Below are 15,073 nucleotides of genomic sequence, written 5' to 3' on the forward strand. Positions count from 1 at the left end.
TATATGATCAGTTGTGGCGAGGTGGAGCACATCTATGAGCTGTATAGTAGCTACATCCGCTCCTGTCTGAGTGAATAAGGTGGAGGTGGCGCTGCGGGTGATGTGAATGTGCTCTATCACTCCACAACTAATCACGTCCGGTCATCACTGGTTCCAGGTGTCGCACCCCACTGATCTGTTACTGGTGACCTATCCTGAGGATCGGCCATCAATATAAAGTACTGGACATCCCCTTTAAATCCTTCAGTACTGAGCTATAACTTTCACTAAGGTAAGATATCTGGATATAAGGTGTATGTTCAATCCTTCCATTATCCATTGCATATATCACCACTATGGGGTGTGTGGGGGGGGTGCATGGATTGGGATCAGAAGATCCACAAGGGGTGCTGTGTTGGTACTGGGTCTTCTTATGACCTGTAATCTATATTATTTCTGAGGAAATGGCTGCCACAGACCAACAGGTTTAGTCATACGAAATAGTGATTAAAAGGGCTCGGTGTTGTTCTGGTGTATTCCAATCATCACTACATGGGGGAACAGCACATTGGTGATGTAAGGGAGTGAGATATGATGGCTTTCTTGCTTCCCTTCCTCAGATTGCCCCTTTGAATATTAATATGTATATATTGTTAATTGATGTTTATGACAAATGCCTGCGATACTGCTACATAGTAATATGTATTATTGCTCGTCGTTTATAGTATTGCCACAAGTAAATCTGTGTTACCGTTCTGTAGAGGACTGTTTTATATTCCCTTATGTTCCTGTATGTGTGATTAATGTTTATGTACAGTTAGGGTAAGTCAGTACATCCTTCTTTGGGAACATTAGAGGAGAGCCCTTTAGTATATAGTTTACATAGTTATGGGTAAGTGCAGTTCTGTTGTGGGCCACTAGATGGGGGCATACTAGTGGGCCTTATAGGTATAGCTGATAGGATGTTTATAGAGAGTTAATTGTAGGAGGGGCTGCCGGGTAGTAAGAGGGGAGCTTGTAGGAAGTTAGTTCAGATGGGGCCAGGGTGCCCTAGGGTCCACATGGGCTATAGGCCCCGACAGCTTGGCAGCCACGCAACGTTGAAATGCTGCAGACCACGTTACCCACGGCCACTGTGTATCATAGCAGTGGGCCAGTGTAGGAAAGCAAAGATATGGCGACTTATCACCTGGGCTGATGCTTTTAGAGCAGGGATCGGTTGGACTGATGAGATGAAGGAAGCTGGAGCTTCGACGAGTTCGGTACAGACGGGCCAGATGCTTTACCAGAGGCAACCAAACCTGATGAATGATGACTTTGATTCTGGGGCGAAACAGGCAGAAGGAATTGTCATCCTGACGAGGTCAGGCCAGGAAGGAACTGGGAGGCAGTTTAGGACGGTCCGGTCTGGGCGTGTACTGCACAGAAGCGACAGCCAGAAAGGGAAAGATGAGGAAACAAGTAAATGTCACAATGTACCAACTGTGGATGTACCGTGTGAAGTATTCAGTAAAGAAAGTGTTAAAGTTAACTTGGACTGAGTCTCCATTGCTCGGGGTCGCCTGCAAGAGGGACTGTTGTCACCTAGGAAGTGCCCAGCGGAAGCTGAATCTGGAGATGCATGTATGCCAGAAAGAAGAGTATAGTTTTGTGTAGGGGAAGGACTGGACCTCGATTTTGCGGTTATTCAGGTCACGACTACAGTCCTGTCCCTCCCTTACATTGACGTTACTTCCTAACCATGTACAGAGCGAGCTACGAAAACCAGACCGTATCACATCGCTTGTGTGGTCTGTACATGATGACTCTTCTTGTTCCTGGGAGATCGCATATTAGAGCGTTCTTAAAGTAAAGCGGTCTTTTATTGCCCAAACCAACCAATGAGCTTTCCTTTCACCTGGGCATCCAATCAGAACTCGGATTTCTTCTTGCCACAGTTGCCAATCAGAGCTCATGTTTCATTTTACCTCAGCAGTGTAAGAAATGTCTGAGGCCTAGGTCTCCTTCCTGTCAGTCAGCTGTTTCTCTGCGGAGGACAGTGGTGGTGTGTGTACCACATGGACTTTTGTGATAGTGGCGGTCGATGTGCACACACGGTCATTCACTGACACACAAAACTGTATTGATTGCTTGGGAAGCATTTGGTACAAACATTTGATAGTCACAAAATTGGCTTCCCCCATCTGGTAGCAGATTTGTGAGGAAAGCCACAATAAAAATTCTGAGGTAAAGTTCTGCCTGGGTGAAGCCTCTAATGTGAGGAAGATCTGCCCTGATTCAGATCAGTTTGTCAAGTTGAAGCAGTGATTGCATGCACAGTAAGGCCATGTGCACATGTTCAGTATTTGGTCAGTTTTTTACCTCCGTATTTGTAATTCAAAACCAGGAGTGTAACAATCAGAGGAAAAGTATTAGAGAGACATGTCACCACTGTATTTTTTTACCCACTCCTGGTTTTGGCTTATAAGTACTCCAGTAATTTATATTATTATATGTGATTCCTTACGATATTATATCATCATCTTCTCCCCCATTCAGGTCCAATATTGAATCCTCTCAGATCTTCTATATTAGAGAATTTTCCTGATTGACCCGTCAAGGATGTATGGTAACAGGGACCAGATGTCAGAGAGGATATTACACCTCACCCTAGAGATCCTCTTCCGGCTTACTGGAGAGGTGAGAGATTCTGATGACGTCACATTACATCATTCTTATCTATGGGAATAACAGATGGACAGAACTGGAGAGGTGAGGACTCTGGAAATGTCTGTAGTGAGATTTATTAATGTGTCTCTCCATAACCAGGATTACACAGTAGTGAAGAAGACCTCTAGTGAGCGCTGTCAGAACCCTGTGTCTGAGGGATGGAGAAGAACTCTGAGCCCAATCATAGGGCCTCCACCTCATCCCCTGATACATGAGGACATCAATGACCAGAAGATCCTAGAACTCACCTACAAGATGATTGAGCTGCTGACTGGAGAGGTGACACTGCTGGGAATGCTGGGACATTATACAGTATCGCTATGAATGGATCAGGGTGATGACGGTATCATTGTATGTGTCAGGTTCCTATACGGTGTCAGGATGTTGCCGTCTATTTCTCCATGGAGGAGTGGGAGTATTTAGAAGAACACAAAGATCTGTACAAGGACGTCATGATGGAGGTTCCCCAGCCACTTTCATCACCAGGTAATAGACAGGGCTAAATACACACTTCTACTGATCCTATGCTTATGGGATGTCATTCTTTTTGTTAAGTTTTATCTTATTTTTAAACACCTGTATCCTCCACTAAGTCCAAAATATCTGACAATCTGTTTAATGTTTAAAGGTTTCTGTAGACCTAACTTTGGAAAGCAATTAACATCAGTCTACGTGCAAACTTAAGAAAAAATATGTACGTGGATCCAATTCGAGCAAATAGCTGAGTTCTTTTTAGGTTTCCTTGTGAAAAATGTCTGTCTTTTAGGGCCAAAGCATCCTGGGCATATACCCGCAGTATGAAGTCCTCTCCCAAGTATTGCTTCTCCTTGGTACACTTAGCGATCAGGCTGGCCAGGTCTCCCCCTCTCAGTGTTCCATCACGATGTACAGCGTCGTACTGCTGCGCTCTCTAATACCGTCGTAATAGCGCATAATGTTGGGGTGTTTCAGGTCCCATAATCAAGTTCACTTCGGACTCGCTCATTGTGCCATAGTCCAGCTCTTTCCACACAGTTTGTGAACTGTATAGTATTACTAAAATATTTTTAAGGCTCTTGCCATTATAGCTCCACACATATATTATCCCCTTTCTGACATTTGACGTACTATCCTGTCCATATGCCCTGGACTTGTCTGACCATGGACAGGATAGTACGACATAGTGATCAGCCGCGTACATGGGGTTGCGTGGCACAGGTGTCAGCTGATTCTCACAGCTGACACCCGGCACTAAGGGCCAGGAGTGGTCACAGACCGCTCCTGGCACTTTAACCCCCGAAATGCTGCTATCGAACATGATCGCAGCATTCCAGGAGCAGGCAGAGGGCTGAGAAGCCCTCTGCATTTATATCGGAGATCCCGCGGCTTAACAAGGGGATGCGATCGCTGTCATGGTAACCCGATGTCGTCATGAGGCTGAGAAACTTCCTGTCATGTGCAGTGCATGTCAGGAAGTCTCCTAGGTCAGTGTGTACAGATTGCGATAGAAGCGATCAGCCTGCAAAAAATAATTGTCCCATTGCTGAACACAACTCGCTTTACATTTATCCCCTTAACAACCACCGATACGCCTTTTAATGGTGGCAGTTAAGGGTACTTAAACCACAGCGCCGATTTTTAACGGCGCTGAGGTTTAAGGTGTTAGCGCCCCCCCCCCCCCCCCAGCGTCGGAATTTCTCCGTGGTCTCTGCTGCCGGTGGTAGCAGAGACCCCAGAGAACGTGATTCGGGTCGGTTTTTACAGACCCCCGTGTTGTGATTTCCGTTAGTAATGGTATAACGGTGACAGCATAAAAAAACAGTCAAATTTTCCATTTAATAGGGTTCCCCGAATCCCCCGGTGCCTCCATTGTCTCTGCAGGCCTCCCTGAAGTCCCCCGGGCTGTTGGCTACTTCCGGGAGAAAATGGCGGGCGTATGCGCAGTGCATCCACTGAGATAGTCCGGCCGGCACCCGGCAACAATAGGAGAATTTTTGCTATTGGTTCATTTTGATCACTGTGATAGGGTCTATCACAGTGATCAAAATAAAAAAAAATAGTAAATCAAACCCCCCTTTATCACCCCTTAATTAGGGAAAAATAATAAAATAAAGTATTTATTTCCATTTTTCCCATTAGGGTTAGAGTTGAGCTAAGGTTGGGGTTTGGGTTAGGGTTGTGGCTAAAGTTAGGGTTGGGACTAAAGTTAGGGTTGGGGCTAGAGTTGGGGGTTTGGGTTATGGTTGGGGTTAGGGGTGTGTTAAGGTTAGGTTTGTGGATAGGGTTATGGTTAGAGTTGGGATTAGGGTTAGGGGTGTGTTGGGGTTAGGGTTGGAGCTTAAATTGGGGGGGTTCCACTGTTTAGGTACATCAGGGGCTCTCCAAACGCGACATGGCTTCTTAATTCCAGCCAATTCTGCGTTGAAAAAGTCAAACGATGCGCCTTCTCTTCCAAGCTCTGTTGTGTGCCCAAATAGTGATTTACCCCCACATATGGGGAATTGGCGTACTCAGGACAAATTGGACAACAACTCTCCAATTTCTCCTGTTACCCTTGGTAAAATAAAAAAAAATGGATCTGAAGTAATTTTTTTGTGAAAAAAAGTTACATGTTAATTTTTTTTAAACATTCCAAAAATTCCTGTGAAGCACCTGAAGGTTTAAAAAAACTTCTTGAACGTAGTTTTACAATGGTGTCACTTTTGGGTATTTTCTATCATATAGACCCCTCAAAGTGACTTGAAATGTGATGTGGTCCCTAAAAAAAAATGGTGTAAAAATGAGAAATCGCTGGTCAACTTTTAACCCTTATAACGTCCTAAAAAAAAAATTTGGGTTCTAAAATTGTGCTGATGCAAAGTAAACGTGTGGGAAATGTTACTTATTAAATATTTTACGTGACATATCTCTGTGGTTTAAGGGCATGAAAATTCAAAATTGGAAAATTGCAAAATCAAAGAATTCTTACCCCTACCATGAAGTACAATATGTCACGAGAAAACAATGTCAGAATCACCGGGATCCATGGAAGCGTTCCAGAGTTATTACCTCCTCATAAAAGGACAGAGTTCAGAATTGTAAAAATTGGCATGGTCATTAACATGCAAACCACCCTTGGGGGTAAGGGGTTAATGGGGTTTTCTACTCTTTACTAGAAATAGGCCTGATGCTATCGCATCAGAAGTGCGGTGAAACATACACGTCACCACTAGTCCCCACGCAGGCGCAGTAACAGCCGCGACTAGTGGCGTAACTACAAAGTTATGGGGCCCGATGCGAACTTTCAAATGGGGCCCCCCATGTCAAAATATATGCACATCTCCGCTCCGTACACCTCGAACACACGCGGCTCTGCTCCGCACACCTAGTACACACGCGGCTCCGCTCCGCGCACCTCGTACACATGCGGCTCCGCTCGCGCACCTCGTACACATGCGGCTCCGCTCCGCGCACCTCGTACACACGCGGCTCCGCTCCGCGCACCTCGTACACACGCGGCTGTGCTACATCCACCCTGCAATTCCCTCCTGACCCCACACATAAACTTACCCTCATCCAGCAGTGCACGATGACAACCAGCATAGCAGAATCCTGCAGACACTGAGGCCCCTGATCATGTGACCCCTGACTCCTCCCCTCCCGTGATCTCATCACAGGTCCTGTGCGCACATTAGAGAATAGCCTAGTGATGTCATTGCATGCTGTGAGGAGCTGCTGTCAGTGCTGTGGGTCTCTGCGGGAGGGCGAGGATGGGGTGCATGGGGGGGGCTCAATGCAGTGCGGGAAAAATAGACTCCCGGACGGGAAGCGGGGTAAAAAACGGGACTGTCCCGCGAAAATCGGGACGGTGCCTGACGGACCCCTGACTCCCCCCGGGCCCAGACTGCTGCGACTGTGGTAGTTACGCCACTGTCCGCGACGTTACCGCGCATGCGCGGGTAGAGCACACACGAACTGCGCATGCGCAAGTGACATACACGTTACCGCTTTTCATGTGCATGCGTAGTAACGATGCGGCTGTTACTGCGCCTGCATGGGGAATAGCGGTGACGTGTATGTTTAACCGCACTCCCGATGCGATAGCATCTGGCCTATTTCTAGTAAAGAGTATTAACCCCCATTAACCCCTTTACCCCCAAGAGTGGTTTGCATGTTAATGACCAGGCCAATTTTTCCCATCTCCCATGACAGCACACATGAGAGAGGGGATCCGCCCAGTCAGGACAGGAACCCTACTGAAGATAAAAGGGCGGTACCTCTACCTCGCTTCAGTTGGATTTCTTGTCCTGACAGGGACCCGTGTGCGGAAGACAGCGGTCACACGTACCTGCCCCTCTCCCGTACCAGCGTGGAATATCAGGTGGGCCTTGTGCGCTGTATGTCTGGAGGGGGAAGCGCCGTCCGCGGGTCCCCCCGGGGGCTCAGCGTCCGAGCGGGCGTATGTGCAGCACGGTCCAGAGGCTCTGCCGTGGCTGCCGTGCCGCCCTACCCCCTCTGCCGATGTCTGGGAGTTCCAGGAGGCGGCTGCTTCCGGGTCGCACCCTTCTGATGCGTAAGGCACGCTGGGAATGGGCGAGCCCGCATGACGTCGCGGCCTTGCCGGATCCAAGATGGCGGTGCCCATGAAGAAAAAAAAACGACGACCGGCACATAATCATCCCGGCGGTGTGGCGGGGGGGAGGGACTGTCAATGGGCACTGCGGAAGGCGGAGAGTGCAGTGGATCGCTCTTAAAAAGAGGGATGACCACAGAAGACGCACTCATGCCCAAAACTTCACAATGGAAGTGGGGCAAGAAGAGCAGGAGCTCTCGCCAGATGCCTTGCCGAGCCGCCAGCATACCAGGAGTAGCCACTCGAGTGGTGGGAGCGGCAATCGTAAACACGACCGGCATGACTCTGCGACGTCCAGAAAAAATGTCACAAGTGCATCTGAGAAGCCTCCGAGATCGGTACCCTTGATTGACAGCGGTGGTGAGTGATCTACGTGAATGTCACCCTTATGGTAACGGGGTTCCATTTTTCTGTTTGATCACTAGGGGTCAAAGAAGTCTAGCGGCAAAACAAAGAACAGAGAATGTGCTCTATGCAGAAACTCGCTGGCAGTTCAGTGGCAGAAAGATCTCTGCGCTGACTGTATTAACAAAACCATACGGGATGAGACCCCTGATTTTGTGTCTAGCCTTAGGGCTATAATACAAGAGGAGGTTAAAGGCTCCCTAAAGGCAGCCCTCAAAAAGACAGATAGAAGAAGCCGCAAAAGGGATTCTGATTCAGAGGCCTCGCTAGTGCAGGAAGGTCAGGAAAAATCCCTGTCCCTCTCCGCCTCCTCTTCCTCTACTCAGTCCTCAGAATCCTCCTCCGACAGCAATATAGGGGGCCGTCCGTGTTTCCCAACAGAGGACGTGGAAAAGCTGTCAGGTCTACAATGGGCCTTAAGAAGGAAAAGACGCCTAAGTCATTGGAGGATGTTATGTTTGGAGGGCTAGAGGAAAAGAAAAAACGCACCTTCCCTGTAAATGATAAGATAAGGGCCTTAATTGACAGGGAATGGAAAAAAACAGAGAGGTCAGGTGCCTTACCTTCTACATCGAAAAGGAGGTACCCATTCGAACAAAAAGACTCAGAAACCTGGGAAAAAATCCCAAAAATTGATGGTGCCGTAGCTAAATCCTCAAAAAAGATATCCCTACCTTTTAGAGGACTCTGGTGTGCTGAAAGACCCGCTTGACTAAAAATCAGATAATTTCCTGAAACATATCTGGGAAGCGTCAGCAGGTGGATTACAACCGGCAATAGCTGGTACTTGTACCGCTTAGGGTTAATACTGGACTCCGAGCGACAGCGCTGCCTCCTATCAGAGAACAAAGTGACCAAGATATGGGGCCTAGCTCGCACAGCAATGCCAAGGCTGGCTATGACACTGAGGAACGCAATGTCCCTTTTAGGCACGTTGACATCATGCATACCCGCGGTAGTGTGGGCACAGTACCTCGGGGCCTCATGGAGATATCAAATCTACTTTTCCAGTTAGTAGAACAACATCTGTTATCCATCACGGCACTGCATATAGGGAGTGTCGAAAATACACAAGCAGACTTCCTGAGTCGCAGACACCTAAGACAGGGGGAATGGTCACTAAACCCCCAAGTTTTCCAACAAATAGTTCAAGCTTGGGGCAAACCGGAAATAGACCTGTTTGCCACCTCACGCAACAGGTGGGTCAGGAAGTTCTGCTCACTAAATCCAAAAGAATACCCCTTTGCAGTAGATGCCCTAGAAATACCCTGGAAGTTCTCCCTGGCCTACGCGTTCCCCCCCCCCGATCTCAATGATACCGATAGTAGTCCGGAAAATCAGGGAGGATCAAGCGAGAGTAATTCTTATAGCTCCGTTTTGGCCAAGGAAGCCTTGGTTCTCCCTTCTGAGACTCGTGTCAGTGACAGATCCATGGATCTTACCGGAGGTTCCAGACCTGCTTTCCTAGGGACCAGTGGTCCACTCTCAGGTGAAGGGCTTTCATCTGGCAGCCTGGAATTTGAGAGGGCGCTACTGAGTCGCCAGGGATTCTCACCAGGATTAGTCTCCACCTTGTTGAAGAGTAGGAAACCTATAACATCCAAAATCTACGGTAGAACGTGGAAAAAGTTCCTAGACTTCCTGGGGGAACCTTTAGGGGATGTAGCTCCAGTGGGACCTATCCTAGAACTCCTACAGTCGGGGCTGCCACTTGAGTTAGTCACTAACACCCTCAAAGTCCAAGTCTCAGCTCTGGGCACCCTATATAACTGCAACCTAGCATCCAATAGGTGGGTGTCCCGGTTCATAAAGTCCTGTAGTAGGTTCAGGCTGGTCATTATCCCAAAGATACCACCCTGTGATCTGAATCTAGTCTTAGAGGCTTTAACCAAAGATCCCTTTGAACCATTACAAGAGCTGTCACCAAAACTACTCATACTTAAAACTGTATTACTTGTAGTCTTAACATCGGCCCGTAGAGTGAGCGACCTACAAGCTCTGTCTATATGCCCTCCATATACGCAGATTTTGGATGACCGAGTGGTTCTAAGACCAGACCCGGCCTACCTCCCCAAGGTGGTCCTCAAGTTTCATAGGACTCAGGAGATCTCCTTGCCATCATTCTGTAATAATCCTAGAAACCCTGGGGAGCAAAAGTTCCATACATTGGATGTAAGGAGGGCCATATTACAATATATGTCAATGACTAGCCAGTGGAGGAAAGTCAGTCCCTGTTTGTAGCCTTTCAAGGTAGTAGAAAAGGGTACGGGGTAGCTAAAAGTACCACTGCCAGATGGATCAGGGAGGTCATTATGTTATCCTACTCTGCAAGTGGCGCTCCGGTTCCAGAACAACATCGGGTCTCCATGGCAGCGATCGGGACCCCACGTCATGCCGCGGGGTCTCCGATCCAAAGGCAGAGGGGCCTTTTTTGATCAAAAAGTTTACATAGTTATTAAGGTTGAAGGAAGACTTTTTAAGTCCATCTAGTTCAACCCATATCCTATCCTAACCTGCCCTAACATGTTGATCCAGAGGAAGGCAAAAAAAACCCATGTGGCAAACAGTAAGCTTCACATTGGGGAAAAAAAATTCCTTCCTGACTCCACATACAGCAATCAGACTAGCTCCCTGGATCAACGCAATATTAAGGAAACTAGTGTATATACTCTGTAATATTATACTTTTCACGAAAGGCATCCAGGCCCTTCTTAAATTTTAGTAGGGAATCACTCATTACAACATCATATGGCAGAGAGTTCCATAGTCTCACTGCTCTTACAGTAAAGAATCCGCGTCTGTGATTATGCTTAAACCTCCTTTCCTCCAGACGTAGAGGATGCCCCCTTGTCCCCGTCACAGGTCTAAGAGTAAAAAGATCATTAGAAAGGTCTTTGTACTGTCCCCGCATATATTTATACATTGTAATAAGATCACCCCGAAGCCAAACTAAATAACCCCAAGTGTAATAACCTGCCTTGGTATGGCAGACCCCCCCAGTTCCCTAATAACCTTGGTCGCTCTTCTCTGCTCCCGCTCCAGTTCAGCTATGTCTTTCTTATACATCGGAGACCAGAACTGTCACAGTATTCTAAGTGTGGTCGCACTAGTGACTTATATAGAGGTAAAATTATGTTCTCCTCATGAGCATCTATGCCTCTTTTAATGCATCCCATTATTTTATTTGCCTTTGCAGCAGCTGCCTGACACTGGCCACTAAATGTGAGTTTGTCATCCACCCATACACCCAGGTCTTTTTCAGTGACAGTTTTGCCCAGTGCCTTATAATTAAACACATAATTATACATCTTGTTTGTTCTACCCAAGTGCATGACCTTACATTTATCCCCATTAAAGCTCATTTGCCATTTATCAGCCCAAGCTTCTAGTTTACATAAATCCTCCTGTAATATAAAATTGTCCTCCTCTGTATTGATTACCCTGCACAGTTTAGTGTCATCTGCAAATATTGAAATTCTACTCTCTATGCCCCCTACAAGGTCATTAATAAACATGTTAAAAAGAAGCGGGCCCAAAACTGACCCCTGTGGTACCCCACTACTAACCATGACCCAGTCTGAGCTTGCTCCATTAATAACCACCCTTTGTTTCCTATCCCTAAGCCAGCTCTTAACCCACTTACACTTATTTTCCCCTATCCCCATTGTTCTCATTTTATGTATCAACCTTTTGTGTGGCACCATATCAAACGCTTTTGAAAAGTCCATGTACACCACGTCCACTGCATTCCCTTTGTCCAGTCCGGAACTTACCTCTTCATAAAAGCTTATCAGATTAGTCTGACAGGTACGGTCCTTTGTAAACCCATGTTGATATTGGGTCATGAGGTTATTCTTCTTCAGATACTCAAGTATAGTATCTCTTAGAAAACCCGCCAGGATTTTACCCACCGTAGAGGTTAAGCTCACTGGCCTATAATTTCCAAGTTCAGTTTTAGTCCCCTTTTTGAATATTGGCACCACATTTGTCATACGCCAGTCTTGTGGTACAGACCCTGTTAATATGGAATCTTTACAGATTAAAAATAATGGTCTATCTATGACTGCTTAATTCCTGCAGTACTCGGGGGTGTATCCCATCCGTGCCCGGGGATTTGTCAATTTTAGTGATTTTTAGACGACGCCGTACTTCCTGCTGGGTTAAGCAGGTGACATTTAATGGAGAATTTTTATCCCTGATCATGTTATCCATCATGGGATTTTCTTGTGTAAATACTGTTGAAAAAAAGGCATTTAGCATATTGGCTTTTTCCTCATCCTCCTCCACCATTTCACCCAGACTATTTTTAAGGGGGCCAACACTATCATTTTTTAGTTTCTTACTATTTATGTAGTTAAAGTTATATGTAAAAAAAAAAGAAAAAAAAAATGCCTCCTATGAACCTACTCCACCGCTGCCATCTTACCCATGGAAAGATGCCTTAAAATTGGATTGTAAGACGCAACACCATTATTTTAAAATGTATTTTCCTCCCCATACTTTGGGGTGCGTCTCAGAGTCCGCAATATACAGTATATAAAAGTATGTGAATTTGTTTTATTCTGTGTCTAAAAAATCTGAATAAAATGCGATAAAATAAAAAACATTTTGTATCCCAAAATGGTTCCCAACAATTTAACTGGCCATGAAAAATATAGGTCCTCATACAGGTTTTTTTGTAAAAAAGTAAAAAAAAAAAAAAAGTTAAAGCTGTCAGATTATAGTGCCAAAAAACACTTTTTATTAAAAAAAAGCATTTTTACTTTGTGATCACAGAAAAAACATGAAAAAAATATAAATCTGGTATCGCTGTAATCACTCTGACCTGAAGAATAAATCTGTCTTATCACTTGCACCGCATAGTAAACCTCGCAAAAATAAAAGTAGGAACTATTCTTTTACTGCTGTCTATTTGTTCATTCTACCTCCCAAACATTGGAATAAGGCTCAGGTCACATTTATCCTGCGCTCTCTTCTGAGCGCTTACATAGAGATTTCCTTGTAAATTCCCCCAAAAATTGGATAAAACTCCCCCAGAACCACTCACTATAATGAGGGGGAGATGGAATCATGTTGGACTCTGGACACCACCAGAACAGAGATCAATAATTTCTGGCATAGTTCTAGCACTCGAACGTGGACCACAGTTCTGTGGACCACTAAAAAGATGGATACCGCCAGAACAGACACCCTTACAGTGAGTGCTTGGCAGGAAAGAAGCTGCAGCAAAAAGGGTCAAGAGAAATTGCGCAATAAATTGTGGGGTCCAGTTTCACCTATTAACCCTTATGTAACTGCCAAATTTGCAGCTAATTAAAAAATAAATTACCACTAAAATAGTATATTTCCACATCCCAATGTTGCAAAATTTTGTGAGGCACATATGGGTTCAAAATACTCACTATACCTCTAGATGAAATCCTTAAGTAGTGAAGTTTCCAGTATAAGGTCACTTGTGGGATTTTATTTTTTGCTGATCTGGCACCTCAGGGGCTCAGCTAATGGAGCCCACAATCTGCTCAAACAGAGTCTGGGTTCTAAATGTCAAGTAGCGCTCCTTCCCACTCGATCCCTGCCGTGTGCTCAAACAGTAGTGTACAAACACTTCTGGTGTACTATAATGTTCAATTAAAATTGCATAATAAATTGTCAAATGCAATCTGTATCCAAATTTGTGTCCCAAAAATTAAATGGCACTCTTTGCCTTTTGAGTTTTGCCATGCACTCAAATATTAATTTTTTTTTTTACCACATATGGGGTATTGCTGTGTTCAGGAGAAATTACATTAAAAAAAATATGGTGTCCATTTTCTCCTATTGCCCCTTGTATAAATTATACATTTGGAGCTAAAACAGTATTTTAGCGGGAAAAATATATATTTTTTTGTTCTAAAAAAATTACAATGTTTCATGCATCACTTGTAGGTTAAAAATTCTCAGTACACCCCCAAATTAATTGCTTGAGGGTTCTAGTTTTCAAAATGGGTTCACTTGGGAGGTATTTTTGCTGTTTAAGCATGTCAGGAGCTCTGTAAATGCGACATAGGATTTACAATCCAGACAAGATAAAGTTGTGCCCCAAAAATGTCACTCATTCCTATCCGAGCCCTGCCATGAGTCCAAAGAGAAGTTTTTTACCACACATAGGGTATCATCTCGTTTGGGAGAAATTGTGTAACCGGTTATGGGGTCTGTTTTACTCCATTGTGAAAATTAGAAATTTGAGGCTAAAATGTAATTTTTGTTCTCACATCCACATTTTAAGAAGTTCTGTGAAGCAACTATGGGTTCAACACGCTCAACATGCTTAACCCTTAAATGATTTCCTTGATGTGTCTAGTTTCCAGAATCTGGTCACTTGTGGAGGTTTCTGCTGTTCTGGTACATCAAGGGCTCTGAAAGTGCGACATTGTGTCTGCAATCTGTTCCAGTCAAATTCACATTCCAAATACCAAACGTCACTTCTTCCCTTCCGAGCCCTGCCACGTGTCCAAAAATAACTTTTTGACTACATGTGGTGTATCGCCGTGCTCAGGAGAAAGTGGGTAATTATAAGGTTAACGCTTTCATGTTACCTCTTGCAAAAGTGAAAAATTTAGGGCTAAAGCAACATTTTTGTGAAAAAAAAAAAATTAAAAATTTCAGTATGACGACCTAATGGTAACAAATTTCTTGAAGTGCCTGTGGGAAAACAAAATGCTCAGTATACTCTCTGGATAAAATCTTTGATGGGTGTAGTTTCATAAATGGGGTCACTTGTGAGGGCTGAATGGTGGGAAACCCACTGTCTGACCCCCACAGATTTGAAGTTGGATCCAAATAGCATTGTGTAGTTGACATTCTCATGAGTACCATAAAGCTATAAAAGATAAGTAGGAACAGGTTTTATCCCAGGAGTAATAAAATCATTACATCATATCTAGAATTATTTATAAGAAGGCCAGTTGTCTTCACAAATTAGTCTTGGCTCCACCTAATGGAATTGTATAAAAGATCACTTTGTACCATTTAAGACACTTTACCCCCTCCCAACATCTCTAGTACATGTACATCATAATGTGGAAGGTGTTCTCGCATTATGACATGCAAGGTGATCATGCGGGGGTAATAGAGCTTATGCCTACGTGATCACCACCAGAAGCTCAATTTAACTGAATGTAGAGCTTCTGCATTAATGGCAAGATCTAGTACCAGCACTGTTCCTGGCTGTTTAAGCCTTTAGATGCCATGAAAAGCAATGTAAAAAGGTGTGTGTATTTCTCCCACTGCATACAGAATAAATGGCGAACAAATGGATGGCACTGTAGCTCGGTGGTTGGCACTGCAGCCTTGCAGCGCTGGGGTCCTGAGTTCAAATCCTACCAAGGACAACATCTGCAAGGAGTTTGT

General features: G+C 45.0%; 1 protein-coding gene across 1 annotated transcript in view; it reads left to right on the forward strand.

Annotated features, from left to right (window-relative positions):
- The window catches only part of LOC141051120 (uncharacterized), a 213,212-nt gene that overhangs the window by 66,822 nt on the left and 131,317 nt on the right, over positions 1-15,073 (forward strand). Inside the window, 3 exon segments of the mRNA XM_073548008.1 lie at positions 2,556-2,658; positions 2,788-2,967; positions 3,051-3,174. Coding sequence (XP_073404109.1) covers positions 2,556-2,658; positions 2,788-2,967; positions 3,051-3,174 — 407 coding nt within the window.

The sequence above is a fragment of the Dendrobates tinctorius genome, unplaced genomic scaffold (assembly GCF_039654945.1).
Source record: "Dendrobates tinctorius isolate UK_male_01 unplaced genomic scaffold, ASM3965494v1 ptg000155l, whole genome shotgun sequence".
NCBI classification, from domain to species: Eukaryota; Metazoa; Chordata; class Amphibia; order Anura; family Dendrobatidae; genus Dendrobates; species Dendrobates tinctorius.